The following is a 27,004-nucleotide window of genomic DNA, read 5'->3' as shown; positions in this document are numbered from 1 at the left end:
CAGCAGCAAAAGCGGTCGCTACTTCAATCCCCGCACATGGCAAATGTTTGTATTTTGTGTTTCCCCAACCGACACTTAGATACTTAGAACTGAAATAAAATTTCTGATAATGTATATAAAATCATTTTGAATGTACATAATGTAAGTAATGTGTATTTAAGTATATTTACAAATAAAACCACAAGTCTCATTACGATATTTTTATTTTTGTCAAAAATGTTCGCCTTACAATGAACTGTACACGTAAAGTATGAACGAACCCTCCTCGAAGTCGGTTAAATAATAGATTATGAGTTTACTACATTCTAGACTAAGGGCCTGTTTCACGGGTTGTGAATAACGCTATTTGACGGATGACGGTATCCAACAGATAAGAGTAACATATATTCTTTTTCACCGTCGAATTTCACTGTATTTATGAGATGTTTTTATTCGCAAATATGTCTAAATATTATGGTTTATTTATTGAGATGAAACAGGTCCTAATGGCCTATTCTACATCCTGCTGGTAAAGTCTATTCGTAACTTATGTGCTGGATAAACGTTATTCACAACCGCTGCAACCTCCCGACTCCATTAAATACATTGTACGATAAATAAGCAAATATAAAACAACGTTTCCACTGTTTCAATCAAATTGTACAAAATAAACTTTTTTTTCAATTGTTTTGATTTCTATGTTAATATTATAAAGCTGAAGGGTTTGTTATATTCAATTCTTTTGTTTTGGATAGTTCATTTATGTTATAGGCTATATAATAGTATATTACTGTTTTTCCTCCTGTAACGCAGATAATCGCTATGCTGTTTCTCTGTTGTTTCATTTTGTTAGTAATGTAGTTTGTAACTGTGTTTTCAAATTGTCTAATTATTATTTTTTCAAATTATCTAAATCTTTGATTGAAACAGTTTAATTTTTTTTCGAGTTATACTTAAAAACAGTATCGAGATGAATATTTTAACAAAATATCACAATAACGAACGGAAATACTTGTTTTAATTTAACAACTGATGACGGAATATCCGCCATTTTGAAACAAAATGACGTATTGAACAAGTACGTTTGAAATATATATTTTATTAGTACATATATAGGTTAGTGATGCTTAATTTGGACAGGCAATATAAATTATTATCAATATTGATTGTTTTCAAATTTATTGGTGGCTATGGCCACATGTTCTCAAACTTTTTGTTTAACAACCACTCTGGTATCTTTACGATAAGTTAATTTATAAAATAACTAAGCAAAAAGACACTATTTGTAGTAGCCTGAAATGGACAAGTTTTTTTTTGTACCATCTTAATATATTTTGAACGATATTTCTATCAGTCATTTCAGCCTATCGTAGTCCACCGTTAGCCTCCCCGAGTTGTTGGTGAGTTAAGGAGACCGCTATCTCGATCTCTTTATGTTATTTTATCACCCCATTTTTTAACAACAAAATTAGTTTGTACGATTTTATTTTTGTGTTACCCACACATTAGGAATTCTAAACATTTTTTTAATATCATATCAAAAATCGACCGTTCCAGCGGGGATCGAACCTGCATCTCCGACTGACCGTGTCGGTGCTCTAGCCAATGCAGGTTCGATCCCCGCTGGAACGGTCGATTTTTGATATGATATTAAAAAACAAAATTAACATTTATACTGTCTATCTATAAGCGTATATCGACTTTTGGTGGTCAACTGGAGATATAACATAATCTCATAATAATTTATTTATTTATAAAGGTACTTCAACGACTTATTCACTATTAACAATACAGGGTTTAAATATTCGTAAAAATAAGTTTATGGTGAACTAGTCACTTACAGAAGTACACAACACTTACAAAAAAGAATTTTGTTCTATCGTTACATCAAAAAATATTGATGATTATAATAAATTACTGATAATAATCTATATTGCCTTCAACGAAGTAATAAAATAGTATAAATGCTTTTATATAAATACAGTGCAATAAATATATTACATGTGAAAAACGTATTAATTTCAAATCCTTCGTTAATTTTTTTTTAATAATACTAAATTTTGGGAAAAAGTTTGGGGAGCGCTGGATTATTTGGATGGATTTCTCAACTACCCTCCAAAATGTCATAATCAAACAGTTATATGAAGTTAGTACTCCAAATTAATTTAAAGAGTTATATATATATATATATATATATATATATATATATATATATTAGTGTGTTATATTAGTATTTTGTAATTTTAGCCAAATCTATATTAATACATGATATATTGTAATATCATTAATCTGTTTGTTTGAACAGGCTAAAAATCTCTAATAAGAACAAATTAAATGAATCATATTTTATGCATGAACTATGCCAGTAGAGTTCCCATAATATAATTAATAGCAAATCTACGTATGTAAAATTATGTCATATGTCTGAACTTTGGCTTTTAGTTTCGACAGAAGACTTGGGGCTTTGTATTGACAAATAAATAGGTAAAGCTTTAGATTAGGAAAAACCGAATTTCAGGACCGTGGGGGGGAGGGGGGGTGAGGAACGCTACCCCTGGTACCACTGTCACACTTCAGAACCCCATGGTTATGGAGATATCCATGTTTAAAGTTTTGAGGTTAGAAGAAGAATTTCGTAGCTTTCACACGTTATTTTCACATTTCACATGCGTTTTTTCAAATTAATCTACCACCTTTAAAGTTAGAGGAACGCTTGGCTCTGGCGCTGCGGGCGAGGGCTGCCCTCCCTCCGCCCCTCCGCGGCATAAAAAAAAACACTCTAGGGGTAGGAAAGACCAAGACCACGTGGACAGTGGGGTGCTCCGATTCGGTTTTGGGTATTTTTCGAATTTCTAAACCTATATTCTAGCACGCAATGCTACTAATTTTATTAGAATATTATGTCTGACGCGTTATTTTGTTTAAAAGTGTCGATTTGTCACACAATGCAAACAGTACGAGCTCAAAGGTATTATAATTGCTTTAAATTCTTCTTCTAACCTCAAAACTTTAACCATGGATATCTCCATAACCATGGGGTTTTGAGGTGTGACAGTGTTACCTTGTATAGATTCCCCTACACCCTCCGCCCTCCACACCCAAAAACCCCATAATTCGGTTTTTCTAATTCGGTTTTTCCTAGTTTAGATCTTAGCCAATAAATATTATGTATTATACAATTCATAATTTGCAAATCCATGACAAACGTCAATTCCAAAATCACATTTTGTATGTACTCGTACCATAAAGTAATATAATATATGTATATTGTATATATTGGTAACTGAATGTATTAACATGCTATGTATTAGGTTTAATAGGGGGGAGATTGTTCTGTTGGGACGTGATGGCTGTACGTAAATAAATTTCGTGTTAGAAATATCGGAGATAGAATAGGGAAGGGCTTAGTACGAGCAAGCGAGAACAATTCCACACGGTTTGTAGTCAATATTTTTTTTTGATTATTTCGTGTATTTTTACATTGAGTATTATTTTTCCGTAACATATTATACTCAACATGCTTTCGGATAAAGCATGATTGATTGTATATTCAGAAGTTAAAACTAAAAAACAGCAAATACAAAAAAACTACTGAGTGACTACTAAGTCTACAAACAACTAAAAATTATTAATGAACTAATTCTCGAAAAAACTGTATCCACATAAATAATTGAAACGAAAAAAAAAAAAGAAACGGTAAAAACGAAAAATAAAAACAAAAAAAAAATACTTCAATTATTGTGTAATATCATGTACATATTATTTATATTATATAACATTAGTCTTTTTCGTAAATGGCATTACAATTTTGAACATTAAATAATAAAAAGGTATATCTACAGCGCCACCGAGCCTTCGACACCGACAGCATTAAAATACGTTCACTATGAGAACTGTCAATACAATATTAGTTTAAATTAGAACATTTCTTGTAACAATACGTAAAAACTTAAACTATTTGATACAATATTTCTCATCTAACTTAAAATTAAAGAAAAATTTTACAAAATATATATTATTTTTATAAGAAAATGTTTTTTACACAGTTGACAGTTCTCAGAGTAAAGTTAATCAAATCGGGTATTTTTTTTTTTTGCTATGGATGAATCAATTTTGCACTGCACGGGAATGTAACTTAGGGTCTTATTTGTCTTATATGAGCGATGTTTGAAATTTATACAATCCATAGTAACGTTACTAATAATCATTAATCAATATACAAAATCTACACTCGGAGACGTACATACGTCCAAATGAAATGAACAACTTTTTATCTGATGTAATTAAAATTATAAACATTTAAGTATTCAAACTTTCATTACTGTGATTTTAATTTAAAACAATAAATACTTATAACTACAGAGCTTGCTACAGCAAATGTCTCCTCAAAAAAGGCTTAAACCGAAAATAAAAATCATCATACCAAAAGTTTCGCTCTAGCGGGTAGATCGTTCCATAGCTTAATTGGCTAGAGCGCCGACACGGTCAGTCGGAGACGCGGGTTCGAATCCCGCTGGAGCGGTCAATTTTTGATATGATATTCAAAAATGTTTAAATGTCTAGAACTCAAATGAGCAACAAAAAATTGTAAAAATACTGTTTTACAAAGAAATCACAGTCAATCTTTTATATTTAACAAAACAATAGTTATCAATAATCCTTCATTGCAAGTGCAAAATTAATTCAAAGTTTCAATTCACTCATCAAATCCTTTACAGACAGACAAGCGTTCAATCTATATATTAGAAGCCCTTGCGATCGGAGTTAACACATCTTACATTTTAATTATTTATCGTAATAACTATCTCTCATGCTGTCTCTTTCGCGTTGCTGTCAAAGTTTTCTATCAAATTTACCATAGATACTGTCAAAAGTATAGATAAGGAGGACCATCTTATAAGGGAAATCAGTTGAAAAAGTGTACAGCAGTAATCGATTAAAATAATATTAGATGTGCTGATGTAAGAAAAACTATGATTTGAACTTAGTTCTTGTAAACAGTTGTAGTAGTAATATCCTTGATATATTACCCTTCTGCAGTAATTGTCATTTGTTGTCAAGTGTAATTTAAATTGATCGAACCCTACCGCAGCGCCATCTTTCGGACGTTTTTCGACCTTTAAACACGAAAAGACGGTTCTCTTTACCACTTTTACTTGTAAAAATAGCGAAGTAAATTTTGACAGGTGTCAAAATGACACTGACATTTAACTTTGACAGTTCCTTTATCTAAAAGAGAGGCACTGAGCGAGAGATATTTTACGCAACAATATAACATTAATAAGAGTTGTGACATATGACCTAAAGCTAGTTACATCGACATTTGGACGTCATTCTCGTAATTAATCGCTACGTACAGAGTTTGATCTGATATTATCTATGTAATGTTGAACGTACACACATGGTCGTCTGTTCGTAAGACAGGCAACTGCAAACATTTTTTATTTTATTATGATTTGGCGTTGAAAAATACATACAACCCTAAATTTTCACCCTTCTACCACTAACCCCTATTTTTAAATAGCGTTTAGCGGCAAGACAACGTTTGCCGAGTCCGCTAGTAAATTATAAATTTGTAATCAATGGAAGAATCTCGAACAGATCATGACAAAGAAAATTCTTAATATACTCTGCAAAATGTCGACAGTTTGTCATTAGCTACGCTGTACATATAACATACTTCAATATATAAATCACGTACTTGGCAAAACTTTGCAAAATAATTAAGCACTTTAAATTAAAAAACTCCTTCAGCCTGTGTGATAACAAAAAAATAACTAAAATCGTAACAAAACATAGATAATTTCAACACAATCAAACTCCGGAACACATCACGCTGACAATTTACCGTTATAATCTTAAAGTTAACGTGTATTTACCAAACTGAACCTTAAGACGTTTATCATAAGGTTTAAAAATAACAGTCTCAAGGGATAGTAAAAAACACAGGCCTTTGTCATTAACGTGTTAAAACAACCATTTTGCATCATATAGTCAAAATTTTCCAAAAATCTTCAATATTAAAACAAATAATCATATTACTGATATTTATATTATTATGATAGGTAAATAATTGTCAATATAACGGACAAAATGACAAACAAAAATTAATCCAGATTTTTAGATAAAGCAAAAGGCCATCTCTTCCAATCATTTCCATGATAATTACGATTAAGTTCCAATTATTTTCAATTCCCTATTTCCGTAAATGTTTGTAAATGTTTAGGAATGCAATAAATAAGAATATTCATAAAATAAATGCACTTATGTATTTGTTTGATATCTTCAAGTCAATGATGTCTGTAGTAAATATTATATTGTTTGAAATAATACTGAGTTTATATTTTTAAGTGTGTATTAGTTAGGAGACAATTTAAGTCATTTGTAATTATATTAAATGTCTTTTAATATGGAATACGAAAACATTATAAGTAGGAAAAATGTCTAAGACCTTAATATATGCAAGTCAAGTCGGGGCGACTGACTAGACAAGATTTTAAACATACAAATATAAAAGAAAATAATGTCTTTCTATCATAATGTTAATCAAATTTAAATTTGTAAAAAATAAATCAAATCCTTAATTTCACAATCCAACGACACATGGTAACATTAAGTGGCGTGACAGTCGCACGATTGTTGCGCAACATTGAAGAAACACTCATCGAATAAAACATCAAATCGAGTAAGACAGAAATAACCCACATGTTAACCTTTACTTATGGTATTAACTGATAAAATTGAGACGTCCACACACCCACACACAATAACACCCGTTATAAACCGACCAAATTGGGAGACACGTGCTTGCATACACTTAACGTCCGTTATAAACCGATCAAGTTAAGAAGCACATATGTGTTACTAACCGATCTAATTGAGAAGCACATATATCCGTCATTAACCAACTAAATTGACACATGCTCGCATACACTTGATGTCAGTTATTAACCAATCAAATTGAGACGTACATCACTTGTTTCACACACTTTCTCAATGTTGTAACACTTTTATTTGCACTGTTAACACTGTCACTAGCTGTCCTCCCGGGGGGTCGGGGGCAGGCTCTGAGGGCTCTGAGAGAACTGGTTGACCATTTTGCTCTGCATCATATTCAGGAGTATGTCAGAGTATTGCTCTATGAGAGACATCGCTGGGTTACCCGCTGCGGTTGATTCTGAAATGTACGAAATATTTTTTAGTCTAGTTTTATTGGTAAAGTTTTCAAAGTTTACGTAACAATTTGATTAAAGATAAGGAGATAGTAGGCATTACACTTTTTGTAACTCAGACTTTTTCAATTCCAGTCCTTAAAATGTCAGATCACGCTAAAAGACAGCTTTTGCCAGCTGCATTACGCTACCCTTATATGGTTGACATTCCACCTATACGCACTAAGCGATTCGCTAGTACATTCTTGATCCGTACGACCAAAGAATGGCACTCTCTACCAGCGTCTGTGTTTCCAGAAAATTATAACCTGGGGATCTTTAAGTCGCGAGTGAATAGGTTACTTCTAGGTAAGCGTGCTCTTTCTTAGACCGCATTTTCACTTATCATCAGGTGAAATAGCGGTCAAACGCAAGCCTATCTATATATTATTATTTATTATTTAGATTTAATAGATTTTATTGGTAGGCAACTGACGTCAGTGACGTACTCGACCTTATGGTTTGGTTGAAAACCGGTGTCAGGTACCATTTTTACTATGGCAATCTGACTAATGCCGAACCGAACCAATTTGGCGCATTCCTGAGGCACGCGATGGTTTGAAGTGTGTAAGAGTAGTATGTGTATGTTGCTTTGTATAGTCATTTTAAACTATTGTTCTTGTCTCTGGTTTGTGATCAAATAAACGTTTTTTTTCTTTCTTTCTTTCTATTAAAAAAAAAAGTGGACCATACAACGTACCTTTGGCCACGAGATGGTCGAGCCGCTGGCGGGCGGAGTCCGCGGCGGCGCAGTCTGCGTCCCCGTTCTGAACCGACACGGCGCTGCGGAGGACCTTCTGCGTCTCGAGGATTGCGGCTTCGAGACCTGAATTGAACAGAAATATATAAATCTGGTATTTTCGGCTGAAGTTAGAAAGATATACATGATGTCCTTACGCTTGTGCAGTGGCGCTAATGAGTGGACCGAGATCATTAATCTTTCAACTTCATTTGTTGTTTTTCGTTGGCATTGAAGATTTTTTTGATACTTACTTCGACGTTGTGTTAGGAGAAAATAAACACTTGTGCCAGCACTGGAGATCTTTCCAATAACTATTACGACATTAAGTCAAGAGAATTTCCTGCTCAAAATATGGAGCAGCCCGACTGGGGTAGCCCGACCTCGACCTTACAGAAGATCACAGCTAAATATTACTGTTTTCAAGCAGTATTGTGTTCCTGTTGGTGAGTAAGGTGACCAGAGCTCCTGGGGGATTGGGGATCGGGTCGGCAACGCGTTTGCGATGCTTCTGGTGTTGCAGGCGTCTATAAGCTACGGTAATCGCTTACCATCAGGTGTACGCTTGTTTGCCGACCTAGTGACATAAAAAAAAGAGAAAATTTGTAAATATTAGGATCTATAGTCGAATTTAGCATCCACAACTGTGACAAAAATCGTCGATGACAAGTGAACAAGTGTCGTCGACGACACGTTACATCATAACGGACAACAGCTATGACCAATCCGTTAGCGCAGTTTATAACGACCACGCTTAACGCTTCGGGTGTTCTGAATTCGATTCTCGCCTCGAGTTTGGGTGTGATATATGTGTATTTATTTATGTAGGTATTATCTTTATATATATATTTCTTGTGTGCGTGTGTATGTCACTAAACTCTTCCTAGACGGCTGTACCGATTTTGATGAAATTTTTTGTGTGAGTTTAAGGGGATTCGAGGATGGTTTAGATTCACAATTTGGTCCACTGGAAAATGTTTATTTAACTAATCTTTCATTTATAAGTAGTTGTTAATTTTGGAATGTTTTACATTGGATCCGGTAGACTGCGCCACCATCGCAGCATCAAATATTAAATATTATTCTATTTTAATTTCAGTTTGTCCCGACAGTTGGTGCTGCGATCAAATTGAGAAAAATATTTGGAATTCTATTTAAAATATATATATATATATAGTTAACGTTAAGTTGTTATTGTTTATAGATAAATTGTATATTTTTTTTCTTTCTATCTTTTTGTAAATTTTAATTTATATAAGAATTAGTTATTTGGAGTTTTTAGTTTTTTGTTTTTTACATTTATATAAATTTAAAATAAATAAAATAATTACTACTTAGATGGAACTGTTCTTAACCACGCCGTGGCAACTTGTAAATAAAACAACACTCAGCGAATTATTGTAAACATTTTTTTTAAATCTGTATTAGTGTATGTTTTGTAAGTTGTCCTAAAAAAAAAAAAATAAAATAAATAAAAATTTTGTGTTATGGCAAAACAACGTTTGCGGGGTCAGCTAGTTTATATGTATTTGACGACGCGTCGGCGCAATGGTCAAGGCTCGATCTTAGCCGTTGCGCTGCCAGTCGCGGTTTCGATCCCCGCACATGGCATGCAAGTGTTTGGCGCGGTATGGGCGTGCCCGTGTGGTGCACGTCCCGGAGCCGGGCGCTCACCGCTGATGTCGGCGCCGGGCTCCAGGCGCAGGCGGCGGTACAGCGCCGCCACCTTGCCCGCCGTGCGCGTCAGCTGCTGCGTCAGCTGCTCCGCCAGCTGCTCCGACAGCGGCGCTGCGGCACACGATCAGGCGGGTTACACTCTAACTCTTTACTGGCGGCGACAACTAATTGGACCAATACGGCCCTGCATTCAGCCCGTAACGTCCCACCGCTGGGCATAGGAGCTTTATCCACCACGCTGCTGCACTGCGGGTTTGCGGATATGTTCCCTACTATGAGTAACGATCGATATCGGGTATTTATGATAACGACCGGGACCGACGGCTTAACGCGTTCTCCGAGGCACGGTGGAGAGACCCAGACTATTACTCATAGTAGGGAATATATCCGTCAACCCGCATTGGAGCAGCGTGGTGGATAAAGCTCTGATCCTTCTCCTACATGGGGAAATAGGCCTATGCCCAGTAGTGGGATATTACAATCTGAAGCGTATATCGACAAATAATACAACGTAAGTAGCCTACGTTTACGTTGTACTACTTGTCGATGTAATTGAAGTCGGTTTTTTCTTTTGCTAGCAAACATGATCATGACCAAATTAAACACTGGTTATGTCTATGACTACTCCTACTGTATCTTAAGTACTTCGTACAGTAAAAACATCACACATACAATTGTTCTCTCCCGTGCTTTCCTGCTTGCTCCTCTGCCTCGTGTTGTTAGACGTCAACCTCGCCGTGACTTCACGCGCCTTCGCCGATATATCGCGCTCACTGCCGCTTCGACCTAAAATATAATATATGGTAGTGGTAATGTTTGTGGTACTGGTAGTATTTGTGGTGCTGGTAGTGTTTGTGGTACTGGTAGTATTTGTGGTGCTGGTAGTGTTTGTGGTAGTTGTGGTGGTAGTGGTGATGTTTGTAGTACTGGTAGTGTTTGTGGTGCTGGTAGTGTTTGTGGTACTGGTAGTGTTTGTGGTGCTGGTAGTGTTTGTGGTACTGGTAGTGATTGTGGTACTGGTAGTATTTGTGGTGCTGGTAGTGTTTGTGGTAGTTGTGGTGGTAGTGGTGATGTTTGTGGTACTGGTACTGTTTGTGGCACTGGTACTGTTTGTGGTACTGGTACTGTTTGTGGTACTGGTAGTATTTGTGGTGCTGGTAGTGTTTGTGGTACTGGTAGTTTTTGTGGGACGTTGTGTTTATGGTAGTGGTAATACTAGACCACAACTACCGCAGATACTTGTGGTAGTTGTGGTGGTAGTGGTACTCACCGAGCCTCCTGGACGCGCGGTCCACAGATGCAGCGCGAGGCCGCGGCGCCTCGTCCGCCTCCGAGCTGGACTCGGAGCGCGCTGAAACAGGTTCGATTCTGTGCGAGGCGCGCTCTATGTGCGTGTTCACGTTAGTTCACGTGCGTTAGAGGCGGGGATTTTTCTATACGCTATTAGTTTCTAACTAATTTTAGTTTTATTGCTCTTGATTTTGTGTCTATCTACGCTAATGTTGTAATTTAAAAAAAATGTCTAATCTATACTAGTTTCATGGTTTATTAATCCGATTAAAAAAAATCTTCTTGTATCAGATAATATTAAGGAGAATAATCTGTATGTACTTAGAATCTAGTTGTTTGCGCGTCCGATTAACAAAAACAAAAATATTTTCGTGATAACCAAAAAGATATTGTTACCATTATGACCATAACAAATTTAAACTTCTAAAAGACACTTCATTGGTTTTTGATTTTCAAATGTACGGACAAAATTATTATTTTATATTATCATCAATTTAATACTTTAATTGGTGAATATACAAGTCGTTAACTGTTCTCCTAACAGCACACATATCATTTTAAATATTAGTACATATACACCGTTTCATTAATTCCAAGTTATGGCCAGCCAGCCGCGCCGTAGAACCTACCTAGCAATACCCTATGTTCAGTTTACGAATAATGAACTACTATTATTCTATAGTTATATGCTGTAGATAACACATTTAGATTTAAATGAAAATTTCATTTGATTTAGTTAGAAGTTTTTTTTTAAAAAATAATCAGGAATTGGACACCAGAAGTGTAGACGTAGAGAAGGTACTTAAAATGGGAAGCGATCAACGATAATTATACTTGCAAATATTTTACCTAGGAGTATGATAAGATACTTTCAATTACATTAATAATATTTTTAAATACAATAAAACTATCAAAACCAAGACACATATCATGTTAAAAACTTCCTAAATACGTTTAGTTTGTTGTGACATCTACCCTACAAAGTTAGATACGTCCTTCTGTGTGTTTATCTGTCTCACCTGGTCCGTAGTTATTGGCGATGCCTCGTCTCCTCGCGACGTTGGCCGCCGCTTTGTTCGCTGACGATATGGTGGGTCGCATCAACCCCTGACCGCGCGACTGATGCCGAGTGGGTTGGGGGTCCGATTCTGAATCGCTCTGAGGGAAAATTCTTTATTTAAATAATTACTATTAAAGCCTCACTGTAAGTTTCTAAAATAAACAAACGGATTACAAAGAAGCTAATGAGTTAGGTCTCTTATTTACCTCAGGTCATTTATAGTTCGGAATATTTCGAAAAATGTAACATAGTCACCCGTTTTATTTATAAATGACAGGATTAAATTAGTTACAAGAAATATTACACAAATAACATTAACACCTATTGACATACATACATACATATAATCACGCCTCTTTCCCGTAGGGGTAGGCAGAGACCACTTCTCTGCACTTGCTACGATCCTTACATACTTCTTTCGCTTCGTCCACTTTCATTATTCCCTTCATACATGCTCTTCGGTTTAGGGTACTCTTGACCTGGCCTTTTTTCACACTTATTGACGCATTTTCTCAAACATCGAGTAATTATCACTTTTACGTTTACGGGGGCTTACCGCGAGCGTTCAGACCATGGCGTCAGTAACGTCACTGAAATATCGGAAGGTTTCAGAGCGACCGCTCAAGTTTAAAACTCTCTCTTAAGACCTCACCTGATTGTTCAGAACTCCGACACTGGAGCTTCGGGTCATGTTCGACTTATTATTATACCGCGGCGCCGGCCGTACAAAACCGCTCGGAGATTTGCTCGTGTTATTCGACTGAGCCGGTTTCGATGCGGCTGGAGAGATTTTATCATTCAATTAAATGCTTCTTTGAATTTTTTTCTTAATGTATTCGAAACTAACTTCATTGTAAAATAATAATCGTAGTAACAAAACGTGTGTACCGATCTACATATATGAATAAATGTAACTCAGTACACCAATTGACGTTAAAATTTAAAATAAAATAAAAAAAGTTAAGAAAAAAGTTAAAATACCAAAAACTAACACAATTGAAGTAATAATCAAAATGAAATTTAAATAACAATAATTTAATACATAATACATAATTAGTGAAGTAATGACAATTATTAATGATAAACAAAGCACTACCCGGTACAAATATTAATAACTAACAAAATACTACAGGTTAGCCATGCACAGCATGAATCATGCACATAATTACTAAAAAATACTAGAGACGAACTTAATTGTATACAATATTATGACGAACTGAAAGATTCCAGTGATGAAATGATAACCATCTTTAAAACTTACACCTTAATAATTTAAGAAATTTTAACAAACATAGAATACAAGTGCTCGATTTATTAAAAAATCATCTTGAGACTCAAGACAAAGATCGAAATCTAAATATTGACAAAAATATATCTTACACAAGTACATTTATATTAACAATAATTAAAGTCCAAGCCTCTACATAATATACTATTTTTATACAACTAGGTCGGCAACAAGCGTACATCTCATCTGATAGTAAGCGAATACCGTATCTTACAGACTCAGCCCTCACAACCAGAAGCATCGCAAGCGCGTTGCCGACCTTACTCCCAATCCCCCGACGACTCTAGTCACCTTACTCACCAGGAACACAACTGCTTGAAAGCAGTATAATTAACCTGTGGTCGACTCTAACGTCGAGGTACTGCCTCAATCGCTCCAAATTTTAAGATATTTACCCAAGTCAAACTTACAATTTTGATTTATCATATTAACCGACACCACACAAAACTAACAAGACAACTTTGTCAAACGCAAGGCAAACTTCTTTAACTTAAGATAAAACAAACGTGATCCCAACACCAAAGTTAGACAAAGTCAACTAACCACTTCTGATACTGTATCTTAGAAACGCGATTGTCTTAATTTTTTTTTGTAGGAAACGAAAATGACCTTAGTCTAATTTTCCTGTTTAACAAATGTCTGTTGGAAACGTTCAAGGTCGTTTTATTTAATTTAAATCTGTTTCTATATATTTTATACTATACGATGTTAGTTGTAAATTTATGTTCTCATATAAGTGAATATTATAAAGTTTAAGAATAAAGTTTCTTTAACCCCCCAAAATAAATATGTAAATTAACGAGCTGTGCACGCGGTTTCACATGCGTAAATTCCAATCCCGTGAGAATGTCTGGATTAAAAATGTAGTCTATGTGTTATTCTAGATATCCTGCTATATATGCACCATATTTCATTAAAATCGGTTCAGTAGTTTTGCGTGAAAGAGTAACAAACATACATCCTCACAAGTTTTATAGATTTTTTTTCTTTTTTTTAAACATTTTGTGGGTATTCCAACATTTGAAGTCGCATTAGACTCGTCTTGACTATGAGCGTTGCATTGAGTGTCTTTTACCCAATGCTATTAGATACAAATGTACATTTTTATATATTTACCATGTAAAAATGTACCACATGTGCATATACTGCCTTGTATAGATAGTAATAAGAAACCACAGCAAATAGAGGGTGTGCCCAGTCCAGCCACAGATTCTAACAGATTCTAAGCTCACTACTTTTGACATTGTTGCCATATTATCATTGTAATCTATACAAATAAATAAAATTGGAGTGTCTGTTTGTAATATTAAAATAACTGCTTTATACTAAATGCATATAGATGTATACAAGGTACATATAGATTTAATAATAAAATTTCAAATTCAAAATAATATTTTTTACAATTTTTGTCTGTCTGTCTGTTTGTTCCGGCTAATCTCTGAAACGACTGGACCGATTTTGACGGATTTTGTAACTCTGCGAACTGAACAATACTTTACTACTTTTTTGTTAAATTCCACGCGGTCGAAGTCGCGGGAACAGCTAGTATAGTACTAAGTTTATGCAATAAAGATATTTATTATTATTATTATTAGAACCATGATCAAAGTACCTAATTTTAGACAAATATCTTCTTAATTATTTCGCGTTTAACGTTAACTTAACATCATATTGCCGCCAATAGTGAAAATACAAAATACTACTAATGTATCTACAAACATATTACAAACTAATGTATAGTCTAATGAGTAGAGATTGAACTATATTGAACCTATTTGAACGTTTTAGGTGCGACAAAGTCAGTACTGCGGTCACCAACCCGCCTGCCCAGCGTGGTGACTATGGGCAACACACATGAGTTCGCGCCATTTTTGGCGCGAACTTGTGGAGGCCTATGTCCAGCAGTGGACTGCGATAGGATGAAATGATGAACATATTTGAATATTGTTACAATTTTCTGCACTAGCCTCTGACGATTTACCACCACCAAAGCACCCAACTTTTAGACATTCTTATCTACTATTTCCAAGTTATTTTTTAATTTAGAACGTATAATAATGAACATATACTTTCTATCACCCTTGAAGCGTCTACCACCAATAGAGTACCAGGATTAGAGCATCTACCACCAAACCAACCTTGAGGAGTCCTCGGCGCTGGCACAGGCTTGGCGGCGAGGTCGGACAGAGATATCGCTCGTCTCATACCCGTCTCTTCAGGTTCCGAAGGTGAGAGGTGGTTACGCGCTGTACCAATCATGCAGTACTTGGTCAAATGTTTGCCCCGATCGACTAACGAATTTGGTCAGCCAATATCCCAATAAAACCCCAAAATAATCCAAAATATACCAAAAATTGGACCAATTCATGTTCTTAGCGATTGGCTATTTAACTAAATTAATAATATCAGTTTCATGTTATTTAGTTCTGATAAAATATTTGATTCAAATTCAATCAAAAAATGTCAAATATTGATATTGATCAATTTTTTAATATCCTATTTAAATCTCATGACACGCAAAATTTTGACGAGTTATTGACATATGACAATAAAAAATTGGTCCAATTCGTAGCCCAATACACACTAACGTTTGACCAATGTAGACAAAAAAAGAAACAAAGCGAAAATTCAAAACCGTGCATCGTCGCAACGAAAATCATTAACCATGCTGACAAAAATAAATCAAAGCGATGATTTGTGATGTGTTGTGAAGTAATAAAAATATAATATATAAAATATCCCTCACAAAATATCACAAATTACCTAACGTATATGTCTATAAAGTATAAAGAGATCGATCAAAGAAAATTCTAGAACGAAAGCGCAAATAAAAAGGACCGCAACGACATCAATCATGCGATTCCAACCTGGTATTGGGTTAAATTTCGAAGGCAGAACCGGAGCTATAGGTATCTTCCTAAATAAACACCTTACGGCATTCCCCGAATTTAGAACTGGCCTAATCTTACTCGAAGCCATATATTGGTTATCCATGTACAATCTAGGCGCTGGTACGCGAATAATTTTCCTGAACGGAGTTTTTGGTCGATTGAAACCGTAAAAAGTCATTCTTTTCGGTGAATTTGTACAACTCGAGCTAGTTGTCGACGATTCATAGTTTTCACTGTCTAAATGTACGTCCGTTTTCGGTATTACCATTTCGTTATAAACTCTCTGTGGCAGTGGTTTTGGTGGTTTCACGATGTTCTGAAATGTATTATTTAGTTGAGTTTTCGTTTCAGATGTATCTTGTTCTATGTTCTCGTTTCCAGCGTCATTGGACACATCGACGCCTTCAACTGTCAATCCTATTTGATCAGTATCGAGTATATCTGGTAAACTTAAATTACGTTTAATTTCTTTTTGTTCAGAATTTTCAGTATCAGTATCAACCTCTTCTAAAGTAAGAGATGCGAAATTAGGTACAGTGCTCTGTTTTGTTGCTAACTTCTCAAATTTCCTTGACAGAACTTTAACTACACCTTTACCGTCGTTAATATTAGCTTTTAATGGTTTCATTCGCCATTCTTTCAAAATTTTCTCTTGTAGTATCTTACGCTCCTCCATTTCAACTAACTTGTTTATAATTTCTAATTTACGTTCTATGTATTTGAACTTTTTCACTTCATCGCTATCTTCTGGTGCTATATTTTCTTTAGCTTCTATATTTTGTCTACTGTGAGAGGGCGTATCTAACTCATTTTTGGCATATTTTAAATTTTTGTGATCTTTAGCCGTCTTGCTGTAGAATTTATTATCCTGTTCTGTATAATAGTCTAACGAATCTTTTGCGAAGTCATGACTGTCCTCAACAACATCTAGAGAATCCATACTAACGTGTTTCATTCTTTCGATTCTTTGCATTGCGAATACTTCGAGACTGTCTAACTGTATTTCTGATCTGTTCTCGTTAATGTCCTTTTCTTTAACAAATACGTCAAACGTTTTCTCTGAATTATCTTGAGTTTCTTCAAAATTAGAATTTTTGTCTTCTTGCTTTCTGTTCGAGACGTAATTTTTGTTTTGTAGACCGTCTAACTTAGCTTTGTATTGTGAGGATATGGACGAACTGAGACCTGATGACTTATCTAAGCCTGCTTTTAACCTGTTATTAAGCTTTATTGAAGAAGTTCGTTTGGCAGGCTTAGGTGGTTTGTGCGGTACAAACTCCATTGTTATTTTGACATTATTGTTCTTCTGTCCTGAATCTCTTTCAAGGCTCTTTGTCGCATTATTATATTTGGCTACGTTCGCTTTTTCTTTATTCAGCTGATTTTTACTTACTTTATTTTGAGTGTTCTTTCTTATTTGCTCCTCGAATTTCTCTAGATTTTTCTTAACGTGAGAATTACGTTTCTCCATAAGATTCTTTAACGGATTCGGTTTAGACGCTGGTTCTAGAACAACCTCAAAACTACAGCTCTTCGACTTTACCATCGCATTTTGATCACATCCTTCCATTTCGCTCTTATACTTATGTTTATCTGCAAACTTTGGTTGGAGCGATTTACTAGTGTTTGCCATATAATCTCCTTGGTTTAATCTCGGTATTTCGTCCGTCTTTTTCTTTTCCTTGTTATACTGTTGAATGTTACTTCCATCGAAATAATATGCGATATTTTTAGCTGGAGGTGGTTGTTTTGACGCTGAATCATATAGACTTTTAGATCGAGTTACAGTTTTGTGTCCAGAAAATTCCGATGCAGGAATTTCAAAACCATATACCTTTTGTTGAGGCTTTGGAGCAACAACTACCGGTGTCTGGTCTTTATAATCAATTCTAGGACTAGATTCTTCGCCTATATAATTGTTATACATGTAACCAGATAGATAAGGAACGTTATTAGGGCTCGACCCGTAGCTCTTTGATGAATTGTCGAATTCGTAACAACTTTGACTGTTAGGAACTCCCGCTGGATTAGTCCTGTGACGAGTGCGCGCTCCTTCAAACAACATCTCTAAAGGAGCGCTCTTCGTACACTCCGAATCATCAGACAAAACGCTTTCCAACGAATTACAATTAGTTCTCGATAGATGATTATCGTTATCGATAAATTCGTCTGATAACACAGACTCCTGGCTGCAACTCGATTTCATGTACTTCTTCTGGTTGAGGAAGAAACTGGCGCTGCTGTGTCTGTGGTTCTCTAGATAACGTATATCTGGTTCATTTATGTTTTCAAAAGAACAATTTTGCGAGTCGTTCAAGTTGTATCTGCTGTCTGCAAACTTGGCTTGTTGGAAAGCGACTTCATTGCCATATTTTAGGAATATCTCGTTAGATACACTCGAACAGTTGGAGTGGTCGCTGAGCATGGACTCATTTGACCTCGTAACACAGCGTTTTGTCAACACACTTTGGCATCTATACATAGCGTAGCTCGGATTCATATCTTCATCAACTATATCGTCTAAATTCGAAGGCATGTTTCTCGGTAAGGTTGAACTTTTCTGCGACACACAAAGGGGTTTAGCTGGAACTATTGGTTTTTCATACGTCCCGCCGTATATTTCATAATTCGAAACAGCTCTGCGTGGCATGCCGCTAGTTTTATTATGCTTCTTACATATTTTTTTAGAATACAGCTTATTTTTACAACTAACGTCTTGGCTTAGACTACAGTCTTCGAGGGAATCAGAGGAAAAGTTGCCATCGTCTCTTTCCTCAACTTCCCTAGTCGGTTGGAGGTCTAGGTCGTGCCGCGCGTTTGGTTCAAACTCATCTAAATCACCGTACTTTTTTGTTATTTCCGCTATCATCTTCTCTGTGTCACTCTTAATCGTATCGACTATATTTCTACTGTCTTTTATCTTACTTTCCAGTCCAACAAAGAAGCTGAGAGAATTCCTCTTTCTCTGATCGACGGAATTATCTTTGGGTTTATCTGATTTTTGATTAATCTGATTCTGAACGACCTTGTCTGCCCATTTACACTCTTCGGACACGGGGGAAACGGGACAAGACTTGTAATTCTTAAAAATGCTTCTAGCGTTTGGTTTCGGGGTCTTCGGTTGCGGCTTTTCATTGAGATTCAAATGAAAGTTACGCGGTGGTATTTTTGGAGGTTCTTTGTCCTCACACGCGCCAGGAAATAGTCTATTGAAGACTTTTGATCCAGGTTTCTTGCCCATGTCTACCGTGAACGCCATATTCTGCTTTTGCGGTTTATTATCCTTGAATACGACCGGTTTTGTCGTCGGAGGTAGATTCACGTTCCTTCTCAGATTTTGTTCGGATTCTAAGTTGACACGAGGCGGTATATACGGTGGTGCGTTGTCTAAATACTCTGGTATCATTTTATGGTTCAAATTCGCGGGAATGGCGTAAGGGTTTTTGTTGCGATAGTCTAAATTCATATTTTGATAATTCAGACTATCGAAGTAGTTAGACGTCAGACTGTCTAGGTTTTCTTCGGGGCATATTGGGGGGTTAGAAAATCCTGGTCAGCATTAAGGGACGAACATCTTGTTAGTGTGACGTTTAACACAATTTAATTAATTATATTGAAACATTTCTTTTCTAAAGTTAATAAACTTGCAATGATATTATTGTATCATAAAATAAACTCAACGGTAACTTTTAAAATTTATTTGATTATGACTATACAATAACTTTAGGATTTAATACATGAATTAATTGTCAATTTACAACAAAAATTCCGCCATATCGTAACTGTTGACTGACAATAAACGTTAAATCTGTACATAGTTCATATTTTCTTTCAAACACGTGACATTATAAAATTGATCTTAATAATAGAAAACAAATATATCGAAACGTCTATTAAAATCTTTAAACAGTTTTTTCATTTTCAATTATCACATTCTAGTATCAATTTCAAAGTCAGCGGTTAGGTTTAGATCAGTACTCACCGTAAGGTCTCGAGTTGCTAGGTACTGCCATAGACATCGGACGATTGCGTCGCGACCCGTCCTTCTCAGGGATGTAGGACAGGTCTGTGGTCGACTGGCTCGACTTTAAGTTTGAACGGAATGCCACCTGATTATCAAAGTTTAACAATTATTTCCGTGTTATTTAACTATTTATATAACTAGCTGTTGCACGCACTTTGTGCATTTATAAAATTTTAATGCTTAGCCCCACCACAAAAACTACTCCTTTTACACCACCTATCTTCTCACAAAACCCTCCTGCATATCGCGACATTCTCCTTACTGCTTTCACTTCATTATTCTCCTAGAACCCTGGGGGGTTACTACCAACCCCTATTTCAACTAACACCCCCTACAAGCCCCCACGTATTCTCCCCGCTAATGCTTTCTTCCCTAAGAACATCTTTCTAGAAACCCCCACTACTATCTCCCGTACTACTAATCCCCACACCATTAACCCCCTGCATTACCAACCCACGCAACTAATGCTTTCAACTCGGAATACTTTCTTAAAACCCCCTTTTACCTGATCCCCCATTTCAACTAACTCAGGTGGGTTTTCAACCCACCAAGTATAATCATAACTAATGCTTTGAGTCCTCACTAAGGAGTTGAGTTTCGAAATATTACCCACAACCTCTAACTATTACTACCCGCTCGTAGCCCCTACGTGTTATTCTCTCAACCCCCCCCCCCCCCCCCCACTACTCACGCTCTCCAGCTGCCTCCTGGTCTCCAGGATCCTCCGCTGCAACTCCTCCCTCCTGCGAGCCGCCTCCGGGTCGCGAGGCCTAGACAGGTGCTGAGCTGACAGGGACTTCGCTCCTAAACATAATTAATAACATTATTATAATAATACTAGCTGACTCGGCAAACGTTGTCTTGCAGCTAAACGCTATTTAAAAATAGGGGTTGGTGGTAGAAGGGTGAAAATTTAGGGTTGTATGTATTTTTCAACGCCAAATCATAATAAAATAAAAAATAAATATTTTATCTAAAAATTAAAAAAAAAATTTTGGGGTGGCTTAACATTTAGGGGGATAAAAAATAGATGTTGTTCGATTCTCAGACCTATACAATATGCACACAAAATTTCATGAGAATCGGTCAAATCGTTTCGGAGGAGTTGAACTACAAACACCGCGACACGAGAATTTTATATATTAGATTTTATTTGCAATATTAGATACTTGAGCTGACAACATTTCCGGTTGAGATATTTTGCCCATGTTAGGAGAACAAGGCTGTTACCTGTAATAAAGACATTCAGTTGCCTGTCTTACGAACAGACGACCATGTGTGTACGTTCAACATTACATAGATAATATCAGATCAAACTCTGTACGTAGCGATTAATTACGAGAATGACGTCCAAATGTCGATGTAACTAGCTTTAGGTCATATGTCACAACTCTTATTAATGTTATATTGTTGCGTAAAATATCTCTCGCTCAGTGCCTCTCTTTTAGATAACCACCACACCGCGACACGAGAATTTTATATATTAGATAATCATAATTAAAAGCAAAATCCGGAAGCGGGTTGTCCGGTGACGTCGGAGCCTGTCCCGGGAGGTCTGACACTCACCCGGTTGCGGGGCGTCGTGGTCGGGGTTCCCGCTGAGGCTGTCGAAGGCGGAGCGGATGTAGCTCTGCTCCAGCGACTCGCACGAGCCCGACAGGGGGTTGCGGTCCCCGTTGTCGCCGGAGGGGGTCGACACCTGGAGGGAGGGGGGGTCGCGTTATTGGAGGGTGTATAGGCACTGGTGGTTGTAGGATATGTGCTAAAAGTATGGTATCGGTTAATTTAAGAGACATGGAAATCAATTTATTTAATTTTTAAAGTGTTATTTGTAGTAAACGTCAAAATTTAAATTTTGACATTTTTTCTAATGTTAATAATATTACGTTACAATGTTATTATCTGTGTAAAGATGTTATTATCTGTATGTGTCTTATGAATAAAAGTCAGCCGTTAATGATCTCGATAAGAAAACGTTGTTTTATTATATTATTGATGTACAAATCGTAAAAAGTTGAGAAAAGTCCGAAACACTAAACGCATTTATGAAGGGCAGATAGATTTCGGGTACTATAGAAATTATTTTAAAACTGCGTATAGATCAATTTAAGAAAATCGAATGTCGATTTTTTGTAATTTTTCAAGTGATCATTCATGAATTACCAAACCTAAAAGAGGAAAAATCAAGTATACTAGACGAATTTTTTAAACAACAATTATAATGATAATTTAATTTTGTTTGATTCCTTTTAAAATACTCGATACATTGAATAAAATAACATTAATTAATCCCCTCAATAATTTGAAGTTAAAAAAAAAAAACAGTTTATGATAAATAATTTATTGTGTCCGAAAATTGGCCAAATATTGATCGGTAGTATTAAATTAGAAGATAGAAGGTGGGACGCTTTCGTGCACTATTTTTTACTGATTTCAAAAAAGGAGGAGGTTACTCAATACGACTGTATATATATATATATATATATATATATATATATATATATATATTATATATATATTTATTTAATGTATGTTCGGGGATAACTTCGTCGTTTATGAATCGATTTTGATAATTCTTTTTTTTTTTTTTTGTTGGAAAGGAGATATCTCTGGTGTGGTACCATGATAAGGAAACCAGGATCTGATGATGGGATGGGAAATCGAGGGAAACTCTCGAAAATCCGTATAACTTTTTACTGGGTATATCGATTTTGATAATTTTTAATTTAATCGAAAGCCAATGTTTATCATGTGGTCACATTTAAATTTCATCGAGATCCGATTACAACTTTCGGAGTAATCTTTGATAATGCGTATTCACTTGACAATTTTTTCGTCTACCAACGTTGTATTGCTACTTTGTTATATATTAAAAATAGCATGGTGTCGTCTCCTGTCAAAGATTTTCATTGTAATATGAAACTTTGAATAGTTACGAGTCTCTGTAAAGAACTCACTATAGACGGCGCCACGGTTCGCTTAAACCGAAAGTAAAAATCATCATATCAAAAGTTTCGCTCTAGCGAGTATATCGTTCCATAGCTTAATTGGCTAGAGCGTCGACACGGTATGTCGAAGACGCGGGTTCGAATCCCGCTGGAGCGGTCAATTTTTGATATGATATTCAAAAATGTTTAGAATTCCTAATTGTGGGTAACACAAAAATAAAAATCGTACATATTAAAAATAGCATGGTGTCGTCTCCTGTCAAAGATTTTCATTGTAATATGAAACTTTGAATAGTTACGAGTCTCTGTAAAGAACTCACTATAGACGGCGCCACGGTTCGCTTAAACCGAAAGTAAAAATCATCATATCAAAAGTTTCGCTCTAGCGAGTATATCGTTCCATAGCTTAATTGGCTAGAGCGTCGACACGGTATGTCGAAGACGCGGGTTCGAATCCCGCTGGAGCGGTCAATTTTTGATATGATATTCAAAAATGCTACTTTGTTTTTAATTTTCTGTTTTGCCTTTTGATAACCCTACTCTTTTTATTTTAAAATCTCCTCTACCTTAAGGTTGTCTGGGAGAAATCGTTTACCTAGCGATAAGACTGCCTTTGTACATCGTTTGTCGCTAGGTAACTAGCGATTTAAGCAAATTTAGCAAATTTTATTTTTAAAGATGTATGTTACGTTAGGTTGTAATATGCACAATAAAGTGTATTTCTTCTTCTTCTTCTTCTATTACTTGTCGATGTAATCGAAGTCGGTTTTTTGTCGTTTGCCTGCCAACCCAATTACCATAGATTATCTTCACTTCAGTTTGCCTGCCAACCCAATTATCATGGATTATCTTCACTTCAGTTTGCCTGCCAACCCAATTACCATAGATTATCTTCACTTCAGACCGCCATCTCTAGGGTCTGTGGTCTGTGTAAGCATGTAGTCGCCATCTTTCCTAGAGTTATCTCGGTGAAATGCCCTCCTCCTATCACCAGCAGCCCTCCTCACCTCATCATCGGAGTCGTGCGGCGAGCCGCTAAGCGAGGCGGGAGCAGTTCGGCGCGCCCTCCGTAGCGACTGGCGCAGCTCGCCCGCGTCCAGAGCCGTCACCAGGAACGAGCTGGAACACGGACACGGGACTTACCACTTACGTACAGATACTAGTCTAGAAGGACAGGCTTTTTGGGGGGTTTTTTTTATATCACTAGGTCGGCAGACAAGGGTATGGCTCGCCTGATGGTAAGCGATTACCGTAGCGCCATAGACGCCTGCAATACCAGAAGCATCGCAAGCACGTTGCCGACCCTATACCCCCCCCCCCCCCCCCGGAGCCCCAGGTATTTTGGACATAGAAAAAAACTAACACATAAAGAGATATTGTAGGAAATACGCAAGCCTTAAAACAATTGATTCCAGAGATATGTTTTTGGTAACACTTAAAATTCAAAGACTAAAATTTTGTTTCAAAACAAAAAGTGGGTAATTGATAGAAATTCCGAAAACTCAAGAAGTCAATAATGTAATAAACTCTGAAATGCACATAGGTACATACAACTACAACGAGTAGGTATGACAAAGCAGGAAATTTCCTACTGAAAATATGGAACAGCCCAACTGGAGAAATACCTCGACCTTACAGAAGAACACAACTAAATAATGTTTTCATCTCTTTCTGTCATTCAATTTATTTTCAAGCAATGTTGTGTTCCTGTTGGTGAGTAAGGTGACCACAGCTCCTGAATGGAATTGAGGATAGCGTCGGCAACGCGTTTGCGATGCTTCTGCTGTTGCAGACGTCTATAAGCTGCAGTAATCGCCACCATCATGTGAGCTATACGCTTGTTTGCCGACCTAGTGATATAAAAAAAATTTAAAAAACCTACCTCTGTGTATCGTCATCATTATTGCCCGGGTAGTAGGTTGGTCTGTTCCCTCTCTCCGAAGACGACGTCCTCTCACCATCAGATATGTCTTCAATGTCTCCATCGTGCTCGGTCGATTCTTGATCCTGTAAAAATATACTTGTGACTTCTCTACTAACACTTATAAGATTTAATATTATAATTTCACTCCTTCCTACGAGAAATACCTAGGTTCTTTTACCTTACCAGAAAAATCTATAATAAAATAATCACCCAAAAAACTTTCATGACTCACAGTAACACAGTAAACTGAGGTAGGGCACAGCAGGAATATCCTGCTCAAAATATGGAGCAGCCCGACTGGGGTAGTACCTCGACCTTACAGAAGATCACAGCTAAATAATACTGTTTTCAAGCAGTATTGTGTTCCTGTTGGTGAGTAAGGTGACCAGAGCTCCTGGGGGGATTGGGGATAGGGTCGGCAACGCGCTTGCGATGCTTCTGGTGTTGCAGGCGTCTATAAGCTACGGTAATCGCTTACGATCAGGTGAGCCGTACGCTTGTTTGTCGACCTAGTGGTATAAAAATAAAAATAAAAACACTTTTTTAACATTCACAGGCTATCCTAACGCAAATAGTCATTTTTCAATGTAATCTTAATATTTAATAAATGAATAATAAATAATGTGAATCTACCACCGTTTCGGCATGTAGATTCTACTGTGATTCTGAGTGCAATCGGCAAGAAACTCAAGAGTCAGTAATGTAGTAAAGATAGATAGATACAAACAGTGACAGAACAGTGGATACAAGATGATGTTTCAGTGTCTAGACAACTTCACACAGAAGAAAATTAAATATCTCATTAAGTACAGAATATAATCATAAGGATATCTACAATACTGTTAGTAATTTACTTTATGGTAGTCACAGATCTGGTTTTGCAATTGTTTTATCTATAACACATTCGGAGGTGGAAGGAACGGGGTGTAAAGTTCCTCATCCACCATCGCAAAGGGAGGATCCTCCGACCAGACGGGTGTTGTGTCTAGTGGGCTAAGGCCCCGACGGTTGTTGTCGGGTTCTTGTATATATGTTAAATCTTCGGATGACTTTGATATCGCGATGTAGGATACGTCAATTTGCTCTAGTTTGTATGTCGCGAGACAGATGTCGCTACACACCTACAGAACCCCCCCCCCCATTTGAGGGAACGCAATTAAGAGTCGGAACACTCTGTACATAGGTAGTTCGATTAATAAAATCTAAAACCTGTCCTTATCACTGCCGATATATATGTCGACACGTTTATATAAAATAAATAATAAATACAGGCTGGTACAAAACAAAAACAAAAAAATAAAAAATAAAACAATAATCAAACCTCAAACTTAAGACTGCCAAGTGACGAGTCGTCAGTGTGGTGTCGGGACCGAGTGTCCGCACGTTTCGACACGTTCAACGTGACCTAGTGGACAGCCGGGTTTAGGATGGCGTCACGAAATCATAATAAAATAACGTACAATTGTCACAATGATAATGATTTAATGGTTAAGCTTGTCTGGTGTTGCCAACTGTTTATTTTTGATATTAAAAAAAATCGCTTTTTGTTATTAACGGATTATGCGAAAAAATAAATTAGAATGTCTAATTCTTTATGCAATTTTTAATGGAAAACAAAATCATAATATCAATTTTTAATGGATCCAATATTGTCACACTTATCACAGACAAAATCTCTTTCATCAAAAATTAAAACTGCGATCGCCAATCAAATTTGTATGGTTAGAGAATTCTTTTAAATAAAAAAAATTAAAAAAAAATTCTACTCAAATCAAATTAACAAACAAAAACAACTAAAAAGTTGACAACATTATACATTTGAATTTTAGCCTCCCATATATGTGTTAATGCATGAATGGTGTCTATGTATGAATAAAAATGGTTATACTCGTGCAAAATCCTTTGAAATACATATATATTTTATTATTTCATCCAAATCATGATAGTAATGCATACATATATACGTATATATG

General features: G+C 36.3%; 1 protein-coding gene across 1 annotated transcript in view; it reads right to left on the bottom strand.

The window, feature by feature from the left end:
• Positions 1–6,229: 6,229 nt before the first annotated feature.
• Positions 6,230–27,004, bottom strand: part of LOC123668307 (mitogen-activated protein kinase-binding protein 1) — a 120,038-nt gene continuing 99,263 nt past the window's right edge. The window contains exons 22-35 of the mRNA XM_045602068.1: positions 26,353–26,436; positions 24,990–25,114; positions 24,115–24,226; positions 21,720–21,858; positions 20,851–20,960; positions 20,118–20,244; positions 15,383–15,490; positions 12,609–12,742; positions 11,907–12,054; positions 10,877–10,966; positions 10,268–10,392; positions 9,604–9,703; positions 7,891–8,016; positions 6,230–7,156 (exon numbers count right to left, since the gene is read on the bottom strand). Coding sequence (XP_045458024.1) covers positions 7,014–7,156; positions 7,891–8,016; positions 9,604–9,703; positions 10,268–10,392; positions 10,877–10,966; positions 11,907–12,054; positions 12,609–12,742; positions 15,383–15,490; positions 20,118–20,244; positions 20,851–20,960; positions 21,720–21,858; positions 24,115–24,226; positions 24,990–25,114; positions 26,353–26,436 — 1,671 coding nt within the window. The 3' untranslated portion in view covers positions 6,230–7,013. The remainder of the gene's footprint in view (positions 7,157–7,890; positions 8,017–9,603; positions 9,704–10,267; positions 10,393–10,876; positions 10,967–11,906; positions 12,055–12,608; positions 12,743–15,382; positions 15,491–20,117; positions 20,245–20,850; positions 20,961–21,719; positions 21,859–24,114; positions 24,227–24,989; positions 25,115–26,352; positions 26,437–27,004) is intronic.

The sequence above is a fragment of the Melitaea cinxia genome, chromosome 30 (genome assembly GCF_905220565.1).
Source record: "Melitaea cinxia chromosome 30, ilMelCinx1.1, whole genome shotgun sequence".
Lineage (NCBI taxonomy): Eukaryota > Metazoa > Arthropoda > Insecta > Lepidoptera > Nymphalidae > Melitaea > Melitaea cinxia.
This window is presented reverse-complemented; position numbering and strand designations above follow the sequence as displayed.